Genomic DNA, 15,825 nt, shown 5'->3' with positions numbered 1-15,825 from the left:
CTGGGAGACTGACCCAGCCTGTTTTTCCTGCCTTTGAGGCATTCTTCAGGGATATTTAGTGGGTAAAGCCTCTGTAGGAGGATGTTTCTTGATCTCCCGAGGTAATCTGGGCTCTCCTGGGTCAGCTCTCCTTGTGGCTGGAGAGCCTTTAGCCTGATAATGCTGAGAAAGGTATCTTGTGTGCAGTGATGTTCTCTTTTCTCCAGCTAATTACAAGGTCATTTGTCATTTCTTTGTATTTAAAGCTTACAAAAATAATTATCCCATTTGACAAATTAGTTCACTTAAAAACATAAATTTGCCAGTGAATCGGACGAGCAGCACAGCACCCAAAACACTCGAAGCTACACATATATTACTACTTTGTCACTCCTGTAAATTCAAAATTGCTCAGATTAATTTCAAATAATTTGATAAGCCCTCCACTGTGACAAAAGGAAAAGCGTTTGGGTGTCAGGCTTTGTGTCCTTCTATGTCAGATTTCAGCCTGAACAAATTTTTTTATGGCTGACTCTAGAATATAAAACTCGGAACACAATGGTTTGTAGTGGCAGTTCTGACAGACCCTTTAACCATTTGGAAAATAGGCACTGCTATAATTCTGCTGCATTAGAGAAAAATTTCTAGTGCTTTCATTAGGTGCAACAGCTGTTTCTATTGCAAAAGCCAAACTTCATTGGTGGTAGCGTAGCTGTCAGCTTTCCAGAGTTTTGCATTTATAGCTGATTGTATAAACTCCTTTATGTTTTGTTTTTTTTTTTGCTTTCCAATATATGGAAATTAATTCAATAGCAAAAATACAAACAACTACCTTGTAACTAGATCTGTGTGAACGTTCTTTGTAGGCTTCTACAATCAATATCATGTGATGAGCAAATAGAGAAATACTGAACTTTTCAAAATGGTTCTAGCACAACTGATATTGTAATCCATACCACATCAATTTTTAATAATCAGATTTAGTCCTTCTTCTTAGTAATGTATTAGAATTCTTTAACCTAGCATAACATTCTTAATGTGAGCTGATTTAAAAAAAAACCAAACAAACCAGCAAAAGACCCAACCAAAAAACCTCCAAGCTCCCTAAGATTTTTCCTATCTCCTCTATTAAAAAAGAATTTATTTCTAAGAACATGCTGAATATGTTGAAATTAAATTTTAAGAAAAAGTAATGTAGAAGAGAAGTATTTGATGATGCTTTTCATGTCTTTGTTCTGATATAATATAGAAAAATATTTTTGTATTATGAAACAAGCCGTGAGTTCTACTTGGAACGAGATGCCTCAAATAGTTATTTTAGTTGTCAAAAATGAAATGCAGAACTATTTTCAGAACGAAAAAGAAAGCACCAAATTTTAAAATGGCAGAGAGTAGATGTTCATGGATTCAGTAAATTTTATTCCCAAATATTGAATTGTGCACAGATTCATGTGGCATAGTATGGGATACCAGTCCATTTTAAAATGTTAGCTTGATTTCCATCAAGATTATACTGAAAGTAAAAGTATCCAGAGAAATATAAAGGATGTACCTACAACACATATGAATGCACTGAAAGAAAATCCTTTGCTTTACTGAATTTACAATGAAAGATTAGCCAGCATCTGTTGATACATGTGGGAATCTTTTTGGTACCACCAACAAACTCTTAATGAGCCTTTAATAAATATTTAGGTATCTGTGCACTTGGTCTAACTTTCAGCCACGATCCGTTCTCAGCAGCCTCTGAACTGTGGTGGTTCAGAGTTGTGAAAATCAAGCTGGTTATTCAAACATCTAACTGTGGATTAAAATCCTGACTTCTGGAATAACTTTGGAAACCTGCCTGTGATATTTAAGTCTATTGTTTGAAAATGGGAAGGATAAGTGCTAGCGAAGTACACGGAACAGGCTATTTGTAAATATGTCATTGACTCTTTGCACTCATCCGTGTTTGTTGTAGATGGCAGGAAATATGTATGTAATTGTATAAATATATATAACTGCATATCATATGTAGTATTTGTGTTGCAAAAGATTCTTATGCGATCTGTAGGTAGGTGTGAGAGCTTTAGAGACTATCCTGGTGCAATGTAAAAGCAGAATGAATATTAATCCTTTGTTTTGCCTCACGAGCATTTGAAAGAGAGGAAACCCAGTCTGTCTATAATTTTGGCATTTAGATTTCGGGTACTTTCTGAAAACATTCTGCACTTGGAAAACTTTATTAAGAGCCACTGATCTGACAGCTAAGTGAGGCAATACACCCACACAGACTTTCTCTCGGAAGAGATGTCTTCTGAAGTTTTAATTCAAATCACTTGGGTATATGGGCTCTGAAATTGCCTTGACCCTCCACCCCTGAGATTTGTTTCAGTCCTCTCTGTCTTATTTGCTTATCCTGGTGACACTGATTCAGTGCAGCCAGGGTTTAAGGTTTAGGTATCTTCCCTGAGATCTGTCTGTAAACCCTAAATCCCAAAGAGGGACAATTTCAAGTCCCTCCAGTGCAGAAATTCAAACCCTCTCTTGTCCAGCCTCCCACCACAGCTGCAACCCAGAGTGAGCGTGTGTCCATCTGGGATCTGACGGAGCCCTAAGACACAGGGTAAGAGCAATGCTTTGAACCATTAGCAACATTTTTCCCTTCCTGGTGATGTGTTGCTGTCCTTTTCCTCAGAAGTGGCTGAATGTCAATGCGGTTCAATGCCCAGAGCTGTGATTTACTCTGGTTTGAAGGTTTTTTAAAAATGGAAGATACTCCTGTTACATCCCAGCCCGACCTACTATTCATTACATCGGCTCAGATTCATCTGTGCAGAGAATCAACACAAGACTCCCTGCATTTCACAAATCCTTTAAGAATTAAATTGACCGGTTGCTGTGCAGGCTACAGAAAGGCATTTACATGTCTCTTACCTCTCACATCACCAAAGCCTCATTTGAGCTCCACTGAGGGACCTAATTTATTGGGCTGAATTTTATTCCCTAACGACTCCCCCCTCCAATTAGCACAGTACACCATATGACAAAGATGGGAGAGAAGTATAAATATCAGCCCAAAATAAAGTATTCAGGGTGGGTTTTTTGTTTTGTTTTGTTTTTTCACTAGCTAACCACAGGAGACTATTAAGATGGACAAAGATCAACCATAGGGGCTAAAGCAAATAATAAATATGTATTTGGGGCTAGTGCTTAAGTACTAACGGAGTTCAAGGCACAGAGTTCGGTTTCAAATGGCACCTCCTTTCTTTTTTACCTTTTGAACAGATATGACTCAGGTGGACATTTACTCCCCAAGGAACAATATACTCTCCCACCCTTTGCAGGTTTTTACCTTTTCAATTTCATCCCACACAGGGCTGTTTTCAATATTTCTTCCCGCAAGGGCGTCCAGGGTAACTGCCATTAGTGACTGCAGCTGTGGCACCAAGATAAAAATTATCAGTGTGGAATTCATACAGAAATAACTTCTCTAAATACACAGATTAAAACCTAATTAAAAAATCATTTGTACGCTGATGATTTTATTACTCATCTTTCACACAATGAGCACTGCCACCTCATCTTTACTTCAGCCATTACACTGTATTATTGTGGGTGTAAAATACTTAACAATGGGAAAAAATCCTTTGGAAAATCTGTATTTAAGCCTATACATTTTCATGCAGTAAATGTTTATACTTAGTAAAGGAATACTTGGGTTGTAAAGAATAAAGGCTCCATATTTCTTTCTTTAGCTGTCTGGGATATTCTGTGTCGTACATGAACGCTTTTTAGTATTTTCTCCCGAGGCTAATGCATCATAATTTAACGCAGCATGTAAAACCTCACAAGAGGACAACACTAAAGCTGAGATGCTTTTACTGTAGCTGGAAGTATCTAGCTCATTTTCCTTGCTTTTACTATCCTTTTTCTTTGGCAAATCCTCCCTTCTCCCCATCATTCAGCGTAACAGAACATAAAAACAAGGCTGACAATTTCTAGTGTAAACTGTAAAAAGAAGCTGTAGGAAAATACTTGCTAATCAGTCCTTAGTGTGAGAAGGGAGGCTAAAATTCAGGTTAGTTGTATTGCCTCGCTCCAGTACCCTTCCAGGTTAGTCATAGCATTGCCTCACCCTGCACCCTTCCCAAACACTTGAAAATGCTTTGATTGCTCTTAATTCAGTAGCAGAGAGACAAGAATCGGATCCAGGGTGTCCTCCTGTGAGCAGTCATTAGCATCAGCATTTAGGAACAAACGAAAAAAACTTGTTTTTAATATCTGTGTTATTGCTGTGCTCAATTAAGTCTATTCCAAAATGTTTCACTGGTGAAAGTGAACTGAAACAATGGTTTTTGGTGTCTCTTCCCAAATTCGTTACTAATTATAAATCATTGGACAATGTAAGTATAAGCATTCATAGAGAAACTGTCTCTTCTTTCGGTACCTAGGTGGGCAGAGGTCTAATATGAGTACATAAGGTGATGAAACTTAAACCATCAGTGTTTAGGCTAATCTGTACAAGATATAAAAATGCTGCCTTGAGATTCAAGGAGTAGATCTGTATTTCTTCCAGTTTACCTTTGCATCCAAGTTTTTGAAGTTGAAATTCTTTGTGTGTGTCCCAACACTGGCTAAAGGGTGCAGGAATCATAGAATGGTTTGGGTTGGAAGGGACCTTAAAGATCATCCAGTTCCAAAACCCCTGCCATGAGCTTTTGAATCTCTCAATAAATTTGCTATGGTTGGTTCCAGCCTGCTTTCTCTGTGCTTGTGCAGCCATTAAGTTGAATCTTATTGGTCCAAATATTTGATGGAAACTTTTTTTTTTTTTTTTAAAAAAGTCATGCATCAGTATTCATGAAAAGCAAACCTGAAAATTTCTGCCTCTGAATTTAATGCAAACAGAGTCAAGAACCTGTCAGAAATTTTCCATCACAATACTTTTAGGACAGATAATCTCCTATGAATCCAGAATAGACAATAGCCCAAAGATTAAGGGGATTAAGAGCAGAATGGGCAAAGCACAGATCTTGTGGCAAACCAATCAGAGGAGGAACCAGTCAGAGGAAGGGGAGGATTTCTCCATTGCTTTTCTTGGAGTGATTCTCTCCGAGGAACTGGTCAAACAGCAGCCACTGGGGCAGGGCCCAGGGCATTGGTCTGTCATCCTCAAGGGACCACGCCAACAGCCCAACTGAGCTGAGGACCACAGTGTTTAGGGCAAGAAGTTAAAACAAGAGACCTTTCTAATTAAAGGTTCGCTATTATTGATACATCCCAGTGAAAAGTGCCCAGTGTGTGCTCTGGTTTTAATTTTTATCACCCCAAGTTTTTCACCAGCTCTATTGGCAGAGAAAATGTGAATGCCACAAGGGCAGGCAGTTGGCAAACCACAGTAATTCTCCCAAAGCTCATACTTTTTTGGAAAATACCCTCCAAGAAAAAATATTGCATTTCAAAAAATGTCTTGTACTCATTTGATTTTAAATTGAAACAGGTTTCTGCTTTTTTAACAAGCTTTCATCTTGATTTATGATGTACAAATATGGTGCCATTGAAATAATGAACCTTAGAAAGATTTTCTTCAGGATTCTTCCCCATTTATATTCAACTGTTCAAGCTAACTGAAATCTTTATTTTCCCAGGGTCTTATACTGTATGTGATAATAAACATTTGGCATCTTTAGCATTTTCTAACTCAGACGATTTAAGTGCCTTGCTTGGTCATAAAGTCTTATCTCAGTTTTACCAATGTAAAGTCAGAATGACCTCAGAGGAATTACTTTAAATTTTTATTAGTACAACTGAGATTAGAATTTGGCCAGCTCAGTTTTCCCCATGGAAAAATTTAAATATCTCTTAGAAATGTTGCTGAAGAGTGAGAAGCAGATAGAGTCACCATGGGTGCTGTGATGCTCACCCCATGGACATGGAGGGGCTGCCTCTGTAGTATCCATTGGGAGCTGCTGAATCACACAAGTACAGCCCAGTCCTGAAAATGTTTCATCCTGCCTGGACCCTGGTGAGATGAGGAGGATGACAGGTAGGCTGAGCAAATGAGGGTCTCTCACTTGCTCCCTGGATGGTTTGGGCATGCAGACCCATGGATGGGCAGCAATGTTCTGTGCTTGGTGCAGTTGTGATGTGACAGGGAAATGGGCACTGCTGGCATAAGAGAAGCCTGTGAGCCTGTGCCACGTGGGTTGGTGCCACCAGGAAAGGTATAGCCCATTAATCATTCCCTGGTGAAGCCACTCTGAAAGTTCTTGCTTGCAGTCTTGTGCCTTAACGCTGTGGTGCCTGAAGTTTACTAAAATATTCTAGCTACAAAGCATCTTAGCTTCCAGCTGCACACGTAGACTAAAGATATATTTTACAGGAGGATGACAGGACAAAGGAAAATAAACGAATGCTGAATTAATACATTTTAATGCTCTGGACGGGATAGCTGGCAGAGATTTTCTGTCTTTATTCTTTTAAAAAACATTTTTACCTTGGGCTCAGTAAACAAAGCATATGTGTTTCATTGATAGATTTACAATCTGTCACTCAAATCTCTCAGCACAGCCCCATGTTCTGCCCAGTCCTACCCCTAAGAGACTGAAGACCTTTGTCTCTGGTGGCCTAGAGCCTCCCCCAAAAAGCTGTCCAGGGAGGTCAGGCTTATGATGACTACATGACAAGATACAGGCAACAGTGTAATAGCCTGTGCCTAATGTGTGATGTGCTGAAAATATTGTCCCCTGGAGAAAAACCTATCACTGAAATATGTACCAATAACTCAAGATGCTTTAGTCAGCCTTGAAATGTGGGCCTGCTGAAGTTTAATACTAGAAGACTTGCCTCAAAAGGAGAATGTCTTTTAATAACACAGTTTCTTTGCAATGTCGTTTCCCCTTATCTCAAGCCCAGACTTCAAAGTCTGGCAACTACCTCCTGCAGTTGCAGGCCACTGCTCGTCTTGCCTAAAGCAAGCTGCTGTGAAGCTTTAATTCTACAGAGCTTAGGAGCTTTGTGGGACTGCAAACAAATGTCAAGGGGCTGGCTTTGGGAAAACCAAGAGTTTTTAGTGAGCCAAAGTTGGATCATCCAAATTGGACTGCATTTAAATCCAGGGACTGTGGAGGGACTTTTAAATTTATTATTATTTTATTTTTTTCCTAGAATGAAATGCTTAAAATTTGCATGTATGTGAGTTCCTGCCCTCCCCCACCAGAAAACCTGACAGCATTGTGGAAGAATAACCATACGGCACTTCCTGATGTCAGGTTATCAATATAGTATTAATGACTCCAGTCTTGCAACAGCCCTGCCCTCATTTTACAAAGGGAAAACAAAAGCATAGCAGGTAGATGGTTTTATTCAGAGACAGGGAGCAAGTCATAGATGGAGCCAGGAAAGAAAATCTTTTCTCTCCTTTCTGCCCTGTCCTCAGCTGTAACCAGATTCAGCCTGTTTTGCTGCAGGTGGTTTCTGATGTTAGATATCTTAAAGTAGCATGATCTGAATAATTGCAATCATTTTCCCAGACTGATTTGGGGAGGTTTGGGGGAAAAGAAGAGGTTTTAAAAATATGCCTACAGATGAGTCATGCTGGTTCTATAAAAGTCATCCTTGCAGGTGATTAGCACCTCCTCTGACAAGGCACTGCAGTCAGATTTTAAAACTACTTCAGGTCTGCACATTTGAAAAATGACTTCCAGAGCAAATTGCAGCGCAGTGCTCTGCCCCAACCCTCCCCTCCCTGGCTCCAAAGGCCAAAACAAGTATTAGAAATAAATACTTACCTGTTCACCATCTTTCTCATTGACGTCCTGCAGGTAGGGAACAGTTGCTAGCTCAGCCATCGCTTGATTAATCACTTGGGACTGTTCCTCAACTCTCTGCATCCGGCCGAGGAGGCTGGAATAATGCAACTTCTCTATCCCACGTGAACACACACAGCGATCGTCCTGTTTTCTCAGGAAAAGCAAATGCGTTAGAGGAGAGTCACATAAAACACACTTGTCCTCTGCATTCTATGCCTTGAAGCTTATCATCATATATATTTGTGCTGGTAATACTATAAGCAATATGGCATTCAGCACCTTTAAGATAATGCCACTGGCAGTCTTTATAAACAACAAAAAAAAGACTTTAAGGACTTTGTTTCCCCAATCTCTCTAGTAGTACTAGAAAAATAAATACGTAGTCATAATATATGTGAAGGGGAGACAGCAGATAACAAACATGAATGCAATTCTTTCATTTGGAAATGGCTTTTCCATAATCCCCTCTCTTAAATATTATCTGACTTTTATGGATTGCTTTTAAAGTTTCAGTGAAGAGGTTGAGGAAACCGTGCAGTGTGTCAGCTTATGTTTGTTTGCAGACTAGGCAAATCCATGGTTTTCAAATATATAACTTTGAGGGACTAAAACCTGCAGAGGTGCTCTCTGATCCTCCAGGCAGCTAGGCACATGGTAAATTTTAAGCATCTGAATATAAAAACTCAGCCAAGTGCTTGCATAAAATCTCAACACCTGCTGAAGTGTTTGATGGATGGCAGCCTTACTACCATATTTTCAAAAGTATTCTGATGCCAAAAATACAAATAAGCACCCTACTGAGATTTTCAAAAGCAATGTGGCCTAGATTCCTGACGAGGTGTAGCCATTGCATATGTGAACGCTCAGCCCTTCTGAGAGAAATTTCCATTCATCTAATCAGGGTTTTGAATGTATTTAAGTGCCTGAAATTCCAAGAATTGGCATAAATTTTCAAAACCACTTCCAGTTATTTTTAGCAGACCTTTGTGCTGGCAGTGGCATATGGTGGCACGCTGATGCTACCAGTTACATACATGTCCAGGTAGGTGATTTTAAGTCTAATCACATATCAAACAGAGTGAATGAAAAGTTTTGAATGACAGTTATTTTTCAATAAATGATGTCCTGTTTTAAAATTAACTTCTCTTGGCAAAAAAATCTTGATCTTTTGGTTTGATGTTGATCTTGGTTTTGCAGAAACTTGCACTAGGCAAGTATCAAGTGTTAGCAAAATGACCACCAACATGGTTCTTGTGTCAACTCTAAGAATCTAATAACAATGCTGTTCTTGCTTTCTTTACATCTTACAAGAATAATAATGGAAAAAAGCTTAGTTTTCTTTTAACCCTAGGAAAATACAAATAATCCTGTTATAGTTAATTTTATCCCTTTATAATATAATACATAATATAATTGTAAACTAGAATAAGATAAAAGATGATGCATTGGAGACCAGTGGCAGGAACACAACTATAGGCTGGGAGCTGCAGATACGAAAGCAACTGAAAAAGAAAGAGCTGAGCCAATGAACTGGTATTTCCAGTAGCTGAAGGAGAGAATCAGACATCACACAGGGAAGAGGAGCTCTGGTCAGCAGTTCTCTGGAGTATTGCAGATAGCTCCAGTCAGCTGTGTTTGGAGAGGTTCATTTAAACCCAAGCATCATGAAGCAGAGAAGCCAACATGGTAGGAGATACCTCTCTTGAGAGAAATGTGGTTTGATTAGACTATTAATGAAAATGCCAAGAGCTTATTCTTTTCAATAAACAATACACAGGGCTAAATTCCAGAGAGAGCAAATTAAAAAGGGAAGGAGAAATAAAAGACAATGACAACAGAAGGGCCATTGTGTAAAAATAGGCACAAATAAGACTAGGGTGGCAATTAAGCTTCTTATCATTCAGATTGAAGGTCTGCAGTGTGTTTCACCAAGAGTAGAAAAAGGCAGAAAGCCTAACTAGTTCTAAGATGCACTTTACTAAATTTATGAATAGGATGTGACACAAAGGTGTATAATAGCAGGTGATTTGACTTGAGGAGCCAGGAGAGCCCTTCCAGGCCTACCTTCTTATGAACTTCTGTTGACCCACCTCTAAGAAGAGAGACCAGGACAACCTCCTTACAAACTATCACTTGAAGAGTCCTTTTCTGAAGATCTGACCGAGCATTAGTAGGGGACATCAGCAAGAAAAAAAGATTTCTGTGGTTTCTGACATGTGAAAGTCATTTTAAGTCTGGCACAGCCTAGTAAGGATGGCACTAAAGCAAGGGACAAAATGGAGCCCCATCTCCACTTGCTTATCAGTGTTTGAAAGCCAGATAGCTGTGTCCCCAGGTAGAGCACTGTGCATTAAAATACTGAGAAGCAATCAGTTAATGAGAGAGACAGAATGCTCTTATCAACATGAAATAGTCTCACAACATTTTATATACAGCAAAAGGTTTTTCCCTGCTATTCTTGAAAACCACCCAAACCCTTTTTGTGTAAGCACTAAGAAATTAGTATCTTGAGTCATCAGCTAAGAAAGCAGGTAAAAATCCTCTCTCATCATGCTGTGTCTGTTAGGGTCTTCTCCAATGGTTAAGAAAGTAAAAGCAAAAAGAAAACAATTTTTTCTCTCCCTGACTTTCCAGAAAAATATGAGAGCATGCCAAGTAGCTATGGGAAACAAACTGGACATCTGTGCCAACAGGCACTCTGTGGACATAGCATTGCTATTTAAGTTTATAGCAGGTTGGAAGTAAATAAATAAATAACTGACAGTGGCGTTTTTTTAAGGGATTAGAGGGGGTTGAACATTGTCAGAGGTGGCGTTTCAGTGACAATGAAAAATGCAGAAAGAGAAAGTAAATAACTGCTGCTGGCAGGAGAAAAAATTCCATGGGGAGCTGAATCACATGATGAGAATTACATGAACTAGAGCAGAATTCAAGGGGCTACTAAGCTGCAGTAAAAAACATAATAAAGTGGCCAAGCAATCAGATGAAGATGAAACCAGCTCAGGCAGGCACAGTGAAGGTTAAGTAAAGAGCAGACTTAAATGGAGACTTCAGTGGAAAAGAGAGAGCTCCCTTAACAAAGAGAAGAGAGACACATTTGAGGAATCAAGTAACAAAGCAACCAACAAATGTAGTATATGGAGTCACAGTTGTCTCCTGCTTAGAAATGCAGTAACATATTAAGACAATAAATGATTAGATTAAATTAAGATGCTGGTACTTCGTATTTTCTAGATGAGCCTCCCCCCTATTGTCTGGTATTCCAAGGAAAATTTAAAGAAAAAATTTAAAGTAAAAATGAGCAATTGATGGACTTTCTCTTCACAACTTTATTCTTAGTGGGCAGCCTTGCCTGAGGCAGGAGTCCTTCCAAGAGAACTTTCCCTAGAAAACTTTTTGCTGCACAAATACCCTTGGAAGTTAAAAAAAAAAAAACACAACAAAAAACAAAAACAAAAAAACCCTTCCTTCTAGGAGAGATATAATGTCCTAAGGATCAGCCCTGGGACATTTTCATTCCTCTAACCCTGGAATGAAAAAGCACCTACAGAAAGCAGATCAGCCTGTTCTGGATGGAGTTTAACTGCCAGTGACAAATACCCAGCACTAACAACCAGAGGAAGGACAGGACAGACTTTCAATGCAAAAAGGAGCTGGAGAGCTTGTAAGAGGAGTGAACCATGTGAGAATTTTGAGATGATACCCCCACTTCTTGCTTTTCTCTATATTCAAGAAAGGAGTCATCCCTTATACCACTTCTGATTATAAATAAAGTTTAATTGCTAGGTGCTAAAGAAAAAGAAAAGTAAAGTGGCTGGTCAGCCTGGATTTAAAACAGGATCTGTCATATCCAATATGTGTGACATGTTTGACTATCAGCTTTAAGAGTAGCACTTTGCAAAAGTCTGGAATGCCCCCTAGTAGTTCTTTTCTATTGTGGAGTCTATTTTCCATCTCGAGATCTGAATGAGGTTAAGCCTTGCAAGTGGCTCTGTAGCATATTGCAATAACAAGCGTAAAAAATCCATCATAATGTTGCTTTAATGCCCTTGGTATCCTCCAGAAAATGTGCATGCTGAAATCTGTACGGAGTAAACACTTTCCCTCTACTTGAAAAATAGACAACAAAACAGTGAGATCTGTAAATGCACGCATCATGCTGTGAATCATATGGTAGGTTTTGTTCACCTTTATAAGTCTAATAAGCCCCTCCGGCTACTGTTTCTCCTGTTAAGTAGCATCATGTGCCATGGACGTGGGACTACAGCAGGAGAAAGGCAAACTTGGTGAGTATAAAGCAGCAGAAATTACCCTGGTGAAATCACTCGATAGAATATCCACTTGTCAGTGCTGGTAATCTTGATTGGAATATGAGTAGCTGAAGGTCTGACTGATAGATGTATTTTTAAGGCACATACAATAAGCTCTGTGTCACGCTATGTATTTCTGGGTAAATGAGGCTTATGGCATTTCCCCACCAGCAGCAAATGATTCTGCGTGGGGACCAGACTGCGATGTTGTTTCTCAAATGCCTCTTGCTTTATAATACACAATGTCCCCTTGATTTAAATGGGACTGGCTGTCCTTCATGAAGGAGTTGCGGGCAATAGAAAATGCTCTGCTTTTTTTAACCTTTAACTTCACGTCTTGCTAACGGTGGTGTGTGGTGTAATTTATATAATTCACTCTATGTTGTGTAGCTGCAAAACTGAGGTGGCAGAATTGACGTATATTCAGTGTTGCCATGGATTAATAAGCTCTGCTTTAGCACTGAGATATTTTTGTAAAAAAACCCAAACAGTCTGATTAGGACAAGCACTTCGGATTGTACATTTGCGTCTGCAAATGAAGAAGAGGGCAGAAAGGAATGTTTGTTTTATTAAAAACTAATATATTCTTTTATCTTCTTACAGTAAGTTATAAAGCTAGAGTCTGAATCTGAAGGTTGTCTTCCAGAAGTTTTTAATTTCGTTTGTGTGTGACGGAAATATGATGGAATTGTATTTAGCTTGAAGAAAAATTTGGAATACTTTCAAAGAAGCAAAAGTGGCCAAATCTTTGCCAGGCCCATAAAGAGATTTTAATCACCAGTAGCAGAACAGTTCTGGCTCTGTGCCTATCTGTATTATCAGGTATAACTGGCTTTGTCATTTGCTCTTCGGGTCAGAGGTTCTGTCTTGCCTGGATCATTCGAGGCTATGAAAACTGAAGGGAAAGCGAGTATGTTTCCACCAATAATGGATGTGGAATTGGCAGCTGTTTGTTCTAACTCAGTGATAAATCCTTCTGTCTTGAGGTTTTTCTCCTCTCCAGTAGAGTTCCCATACTGACCCTCTGGTGCCTGGTTATAAATCTATAGGATGATGATTTAGACCTGTTACCCAGTTCTTGCTGCTGCTGGAGGTGGCATTTGGGTTGACCTTGCCTGAACCCCATGGATGCTATGCTAACCTCCTTAAAAAAAAAAAAAAAAAAAAGGCAAAAAAAAAAAAGCCAAGTTTGCTGCTGACTTCAGTGTTGCTGGGATTTCACTCTGTATTTTTGGGAGCCCTCTTTTGTTTCAGCAAGAATATTGAAATGTATGAGATGAGGTCTAGAGCTGGTAGAAAATATTCCTGTGTAGGAGCCGTATAAATTCATACAACTAGTGGGGTCTGGCTTGAGCTATCCTAATACACGGCTCTGCTTCCATCTCTTACATAACCAGTTTGGTTTCTTTTCCCTGTACTCTGGATACCAAATACCATGTCCCTGCTGATGGCAGGGGGGTTGGAACTAGATGATCTTTAAGGTCCCTTCCAATCCTAACCATCCTATGATTCTATGATTCTATGATCTCGGCTTGAACCATGTGGTCCTGTTCCTCCAAATTAATTTACAGAATAGGGTAGTTATGGCAAATCAAAAGCATATCCAATTTCAAAGTTTTTTATCTTCCTGATACTTTTTGGAGATTAACTGCAACAGAGGAATCTCACCTCTAAAAACTTGATGTTACATCCAAAGAGAGAATTGTGGGGTCAAAAAATTTTTTTTAAATTGGAGTTTTACTGGGGCTTTCAGAAGCACCAGTGTTTTATTCTGTATCCAGTACCCAACCCACTGCCTGTTTATACTTCTGGCTTCTTAAATGTTTGAAGTGCAAGGCGCACAGCAACAACAGATATTTCACTTCCCCAAAGATGCCACTTCTATTATCCTGCGCATCAATAACTTGGGCTTCTCGTCATCTGAAGCCCAGTAGCACATGGCTTCAGGAAATAGCTGGAAAGAAGCAGTTGTGTGTTTCCTTGGGGATGTCTGCCCTCAGCCTGCTCTGCCTGCCTCCCACTGATGCAGATGCTTTACGAATGCCCCTTTTGGAGAAGCACTAAGCACCTTTACCTCCCACTAACCATGGGGAGCTCAAGCACTTACTGTTGTTTCAGCAGCTGCTTCTCTGAGAGTAAAGGAGATATAGCTTCCTCAAATATCTAGCTAATGTTTCTTCCTTGCTAGAGGTTGCTAAGTAGCCGTTTTTGTCAACCTCCTATCTGGTATCAAAACCTAAGAATATAAATCCTGTGATTTGCTAAGACAAGGAAATGGCTCTGATGCCTTCAACATACAGAAAACGAAAAAACTCTTATCGCTAGGGAAAAAGTGTTAACATTAGCATTTACAGTCTGGGGAGGAGAGGCTTCTTCCACTTATTTTCAGGAGAATAATTTAAGAATTGCATTAAAACAGTCTAGTCTACATGCAAATTTGATTTTTGACCTTTTGTGCTAATCAAAAGCCATGGTGCTAAAAAGCTGTGTACATTATTGCACAAAGTATGGAGGAGAATTAACTAATGCACCTTCAATATGGTTGTAACAGATTTGAAGGTTATTTCACATACTTCACTACATAGGGATCAGGATCTAAATCACTAAAAATGCTTCAAGTAGCAATTATTAACTCTTGATGGACATCCTGGTGATATGTGCAGTATACTATGGGTATTAAATACAGTGAGTAGTTTTGCTGGTTATGTGAAGCGGGGATATAACAGGCCATAAAGATTTGAGAAAATTGCATGCAAAGTGATTTTAAACAAACTGGGCACTCTGTTAAATAATCAGGGCTACTTTTTAGAAGTGTCTAAATCTCAGTTGAACTCGGTTCCTAACGCAATTTGCTGAGCATTTCTGGACACAGGAGGAACATGTGTAGATTGAATTACCCACCAAAAAGCACACCTCATTCACACACGCACAGGCTTCTGCTGCCAAACACACCACACACCAGAAAGGGAATTTTATACTCACAGATAATCTAGTGCTTCTTATGAAATCCATTACTGGCAGGATCTTTTGCCCAGTGTTTTCCCAATACATTTTTGTTTCTTCTGTTGTGACAACCATGTAAGGTTCCTCCCGGTCTAGGAAATGAAATCACAGAACCATATACTGTGTTTATTCATAAACATTTTCCATAGAGGATCTAGCAAGATGATGGGTAAACTGGAGGAAGAGAGAGGAGGGTGGGGAGAGCTGTCTGGACAGTCAGGGCTGTTGGGACAGAGAAATGGTTCAAGAAACCCCTGGAGCCCCTCATTTACCAAGGATCATGGAAGTCACCCCTGAGCTATCACACCTACTGAGCAAGTTGTCGTACCTGCAAAGATTGGCATTTTTCTCCTTGACCAGGTTTCCATGGTTTTTCCAATAAATTTGTCTTTGAAACCCAGCGTCAGTAAGTACTTCTGGGGAGCCTGAGAAGGCCAATTAGTCGTCTCTGGCAAGATATGATTTCCTTGAGTGTCTGGAATAGGGAAATGAAAAAAATTGCCTCTGTCACTTCTCTTTTGAGTTGCAATAGAAGTTACTTTTTTGGAGGAAAAAATTGGAAGTCTAAGAAGGAGTGAAATGTAATCCAGAACGCCTGCCAAGACAAAGGTGACCAAACCAACCCATCCAGCTACAGCTGGGGTTTGAAATTCCGGACTTTGCAACCTTTTCCATCAACAGTTTAAATTTTGCTGATGCATAAGAGAAAACACGTTCTTTCCATTTATGCATTTTGC

The 15,825-nt window shown here is 39.5% G+C and overlaps 1 protein-coding gene across 1 annotated transcript in view; it reads right to left on the bottom strand.

The window, feature by feature from the left end:
- Positions 1–3,268: 3,268 nt before the first annotated feature.
- Positions 3,269–15,825, bottom strand: part of SPATA16 (spermatogenesis associated 16) — a gene marked incomplete at its 5' end in the record, with an annotated part of 49,938 nt that continues 37,381 nt past the window's right edge. The window contains 4 exons of the mRNA XM_029086787.1: positions 3,269–3,400; positions 7,755–7,919; positions 15,068–15,180; positions 15,417–15,563. Coding sequence (XP_028942620.1) covers positions 3,269–3,400; positions 7,755–7,919; positions 15,068–15,180; positions 15,417–15,563 — 557 coding nt within the window. The remainder of the gene's footprint in view (positions 3,401–7,754; positions 7,920–15,067; positions 15,181–15,416; positions 15,564–15,825) is intronic.

Source organism: Antrostomus carolinensis, unplaced genomic scaffold (assembly GCF_000700745.2).
Source record: "Antrostomus carolinensis isolate BGI_N321 unplaced genomic scaffold, ASM70074v2 scaffold49, whole genome shotgun sequence".
Lineage (NCBI taxonomy): Eukaryota > Metazoa > Chordata > Aves > Caprimulgiformes > Caprimulgidae > Antrostomus > Antrostomus carolinensis.
Note: the sequence above shows the minus strand (reverse complement) of the source record. Positions and strands in the feature narration are given on the sequence as shown.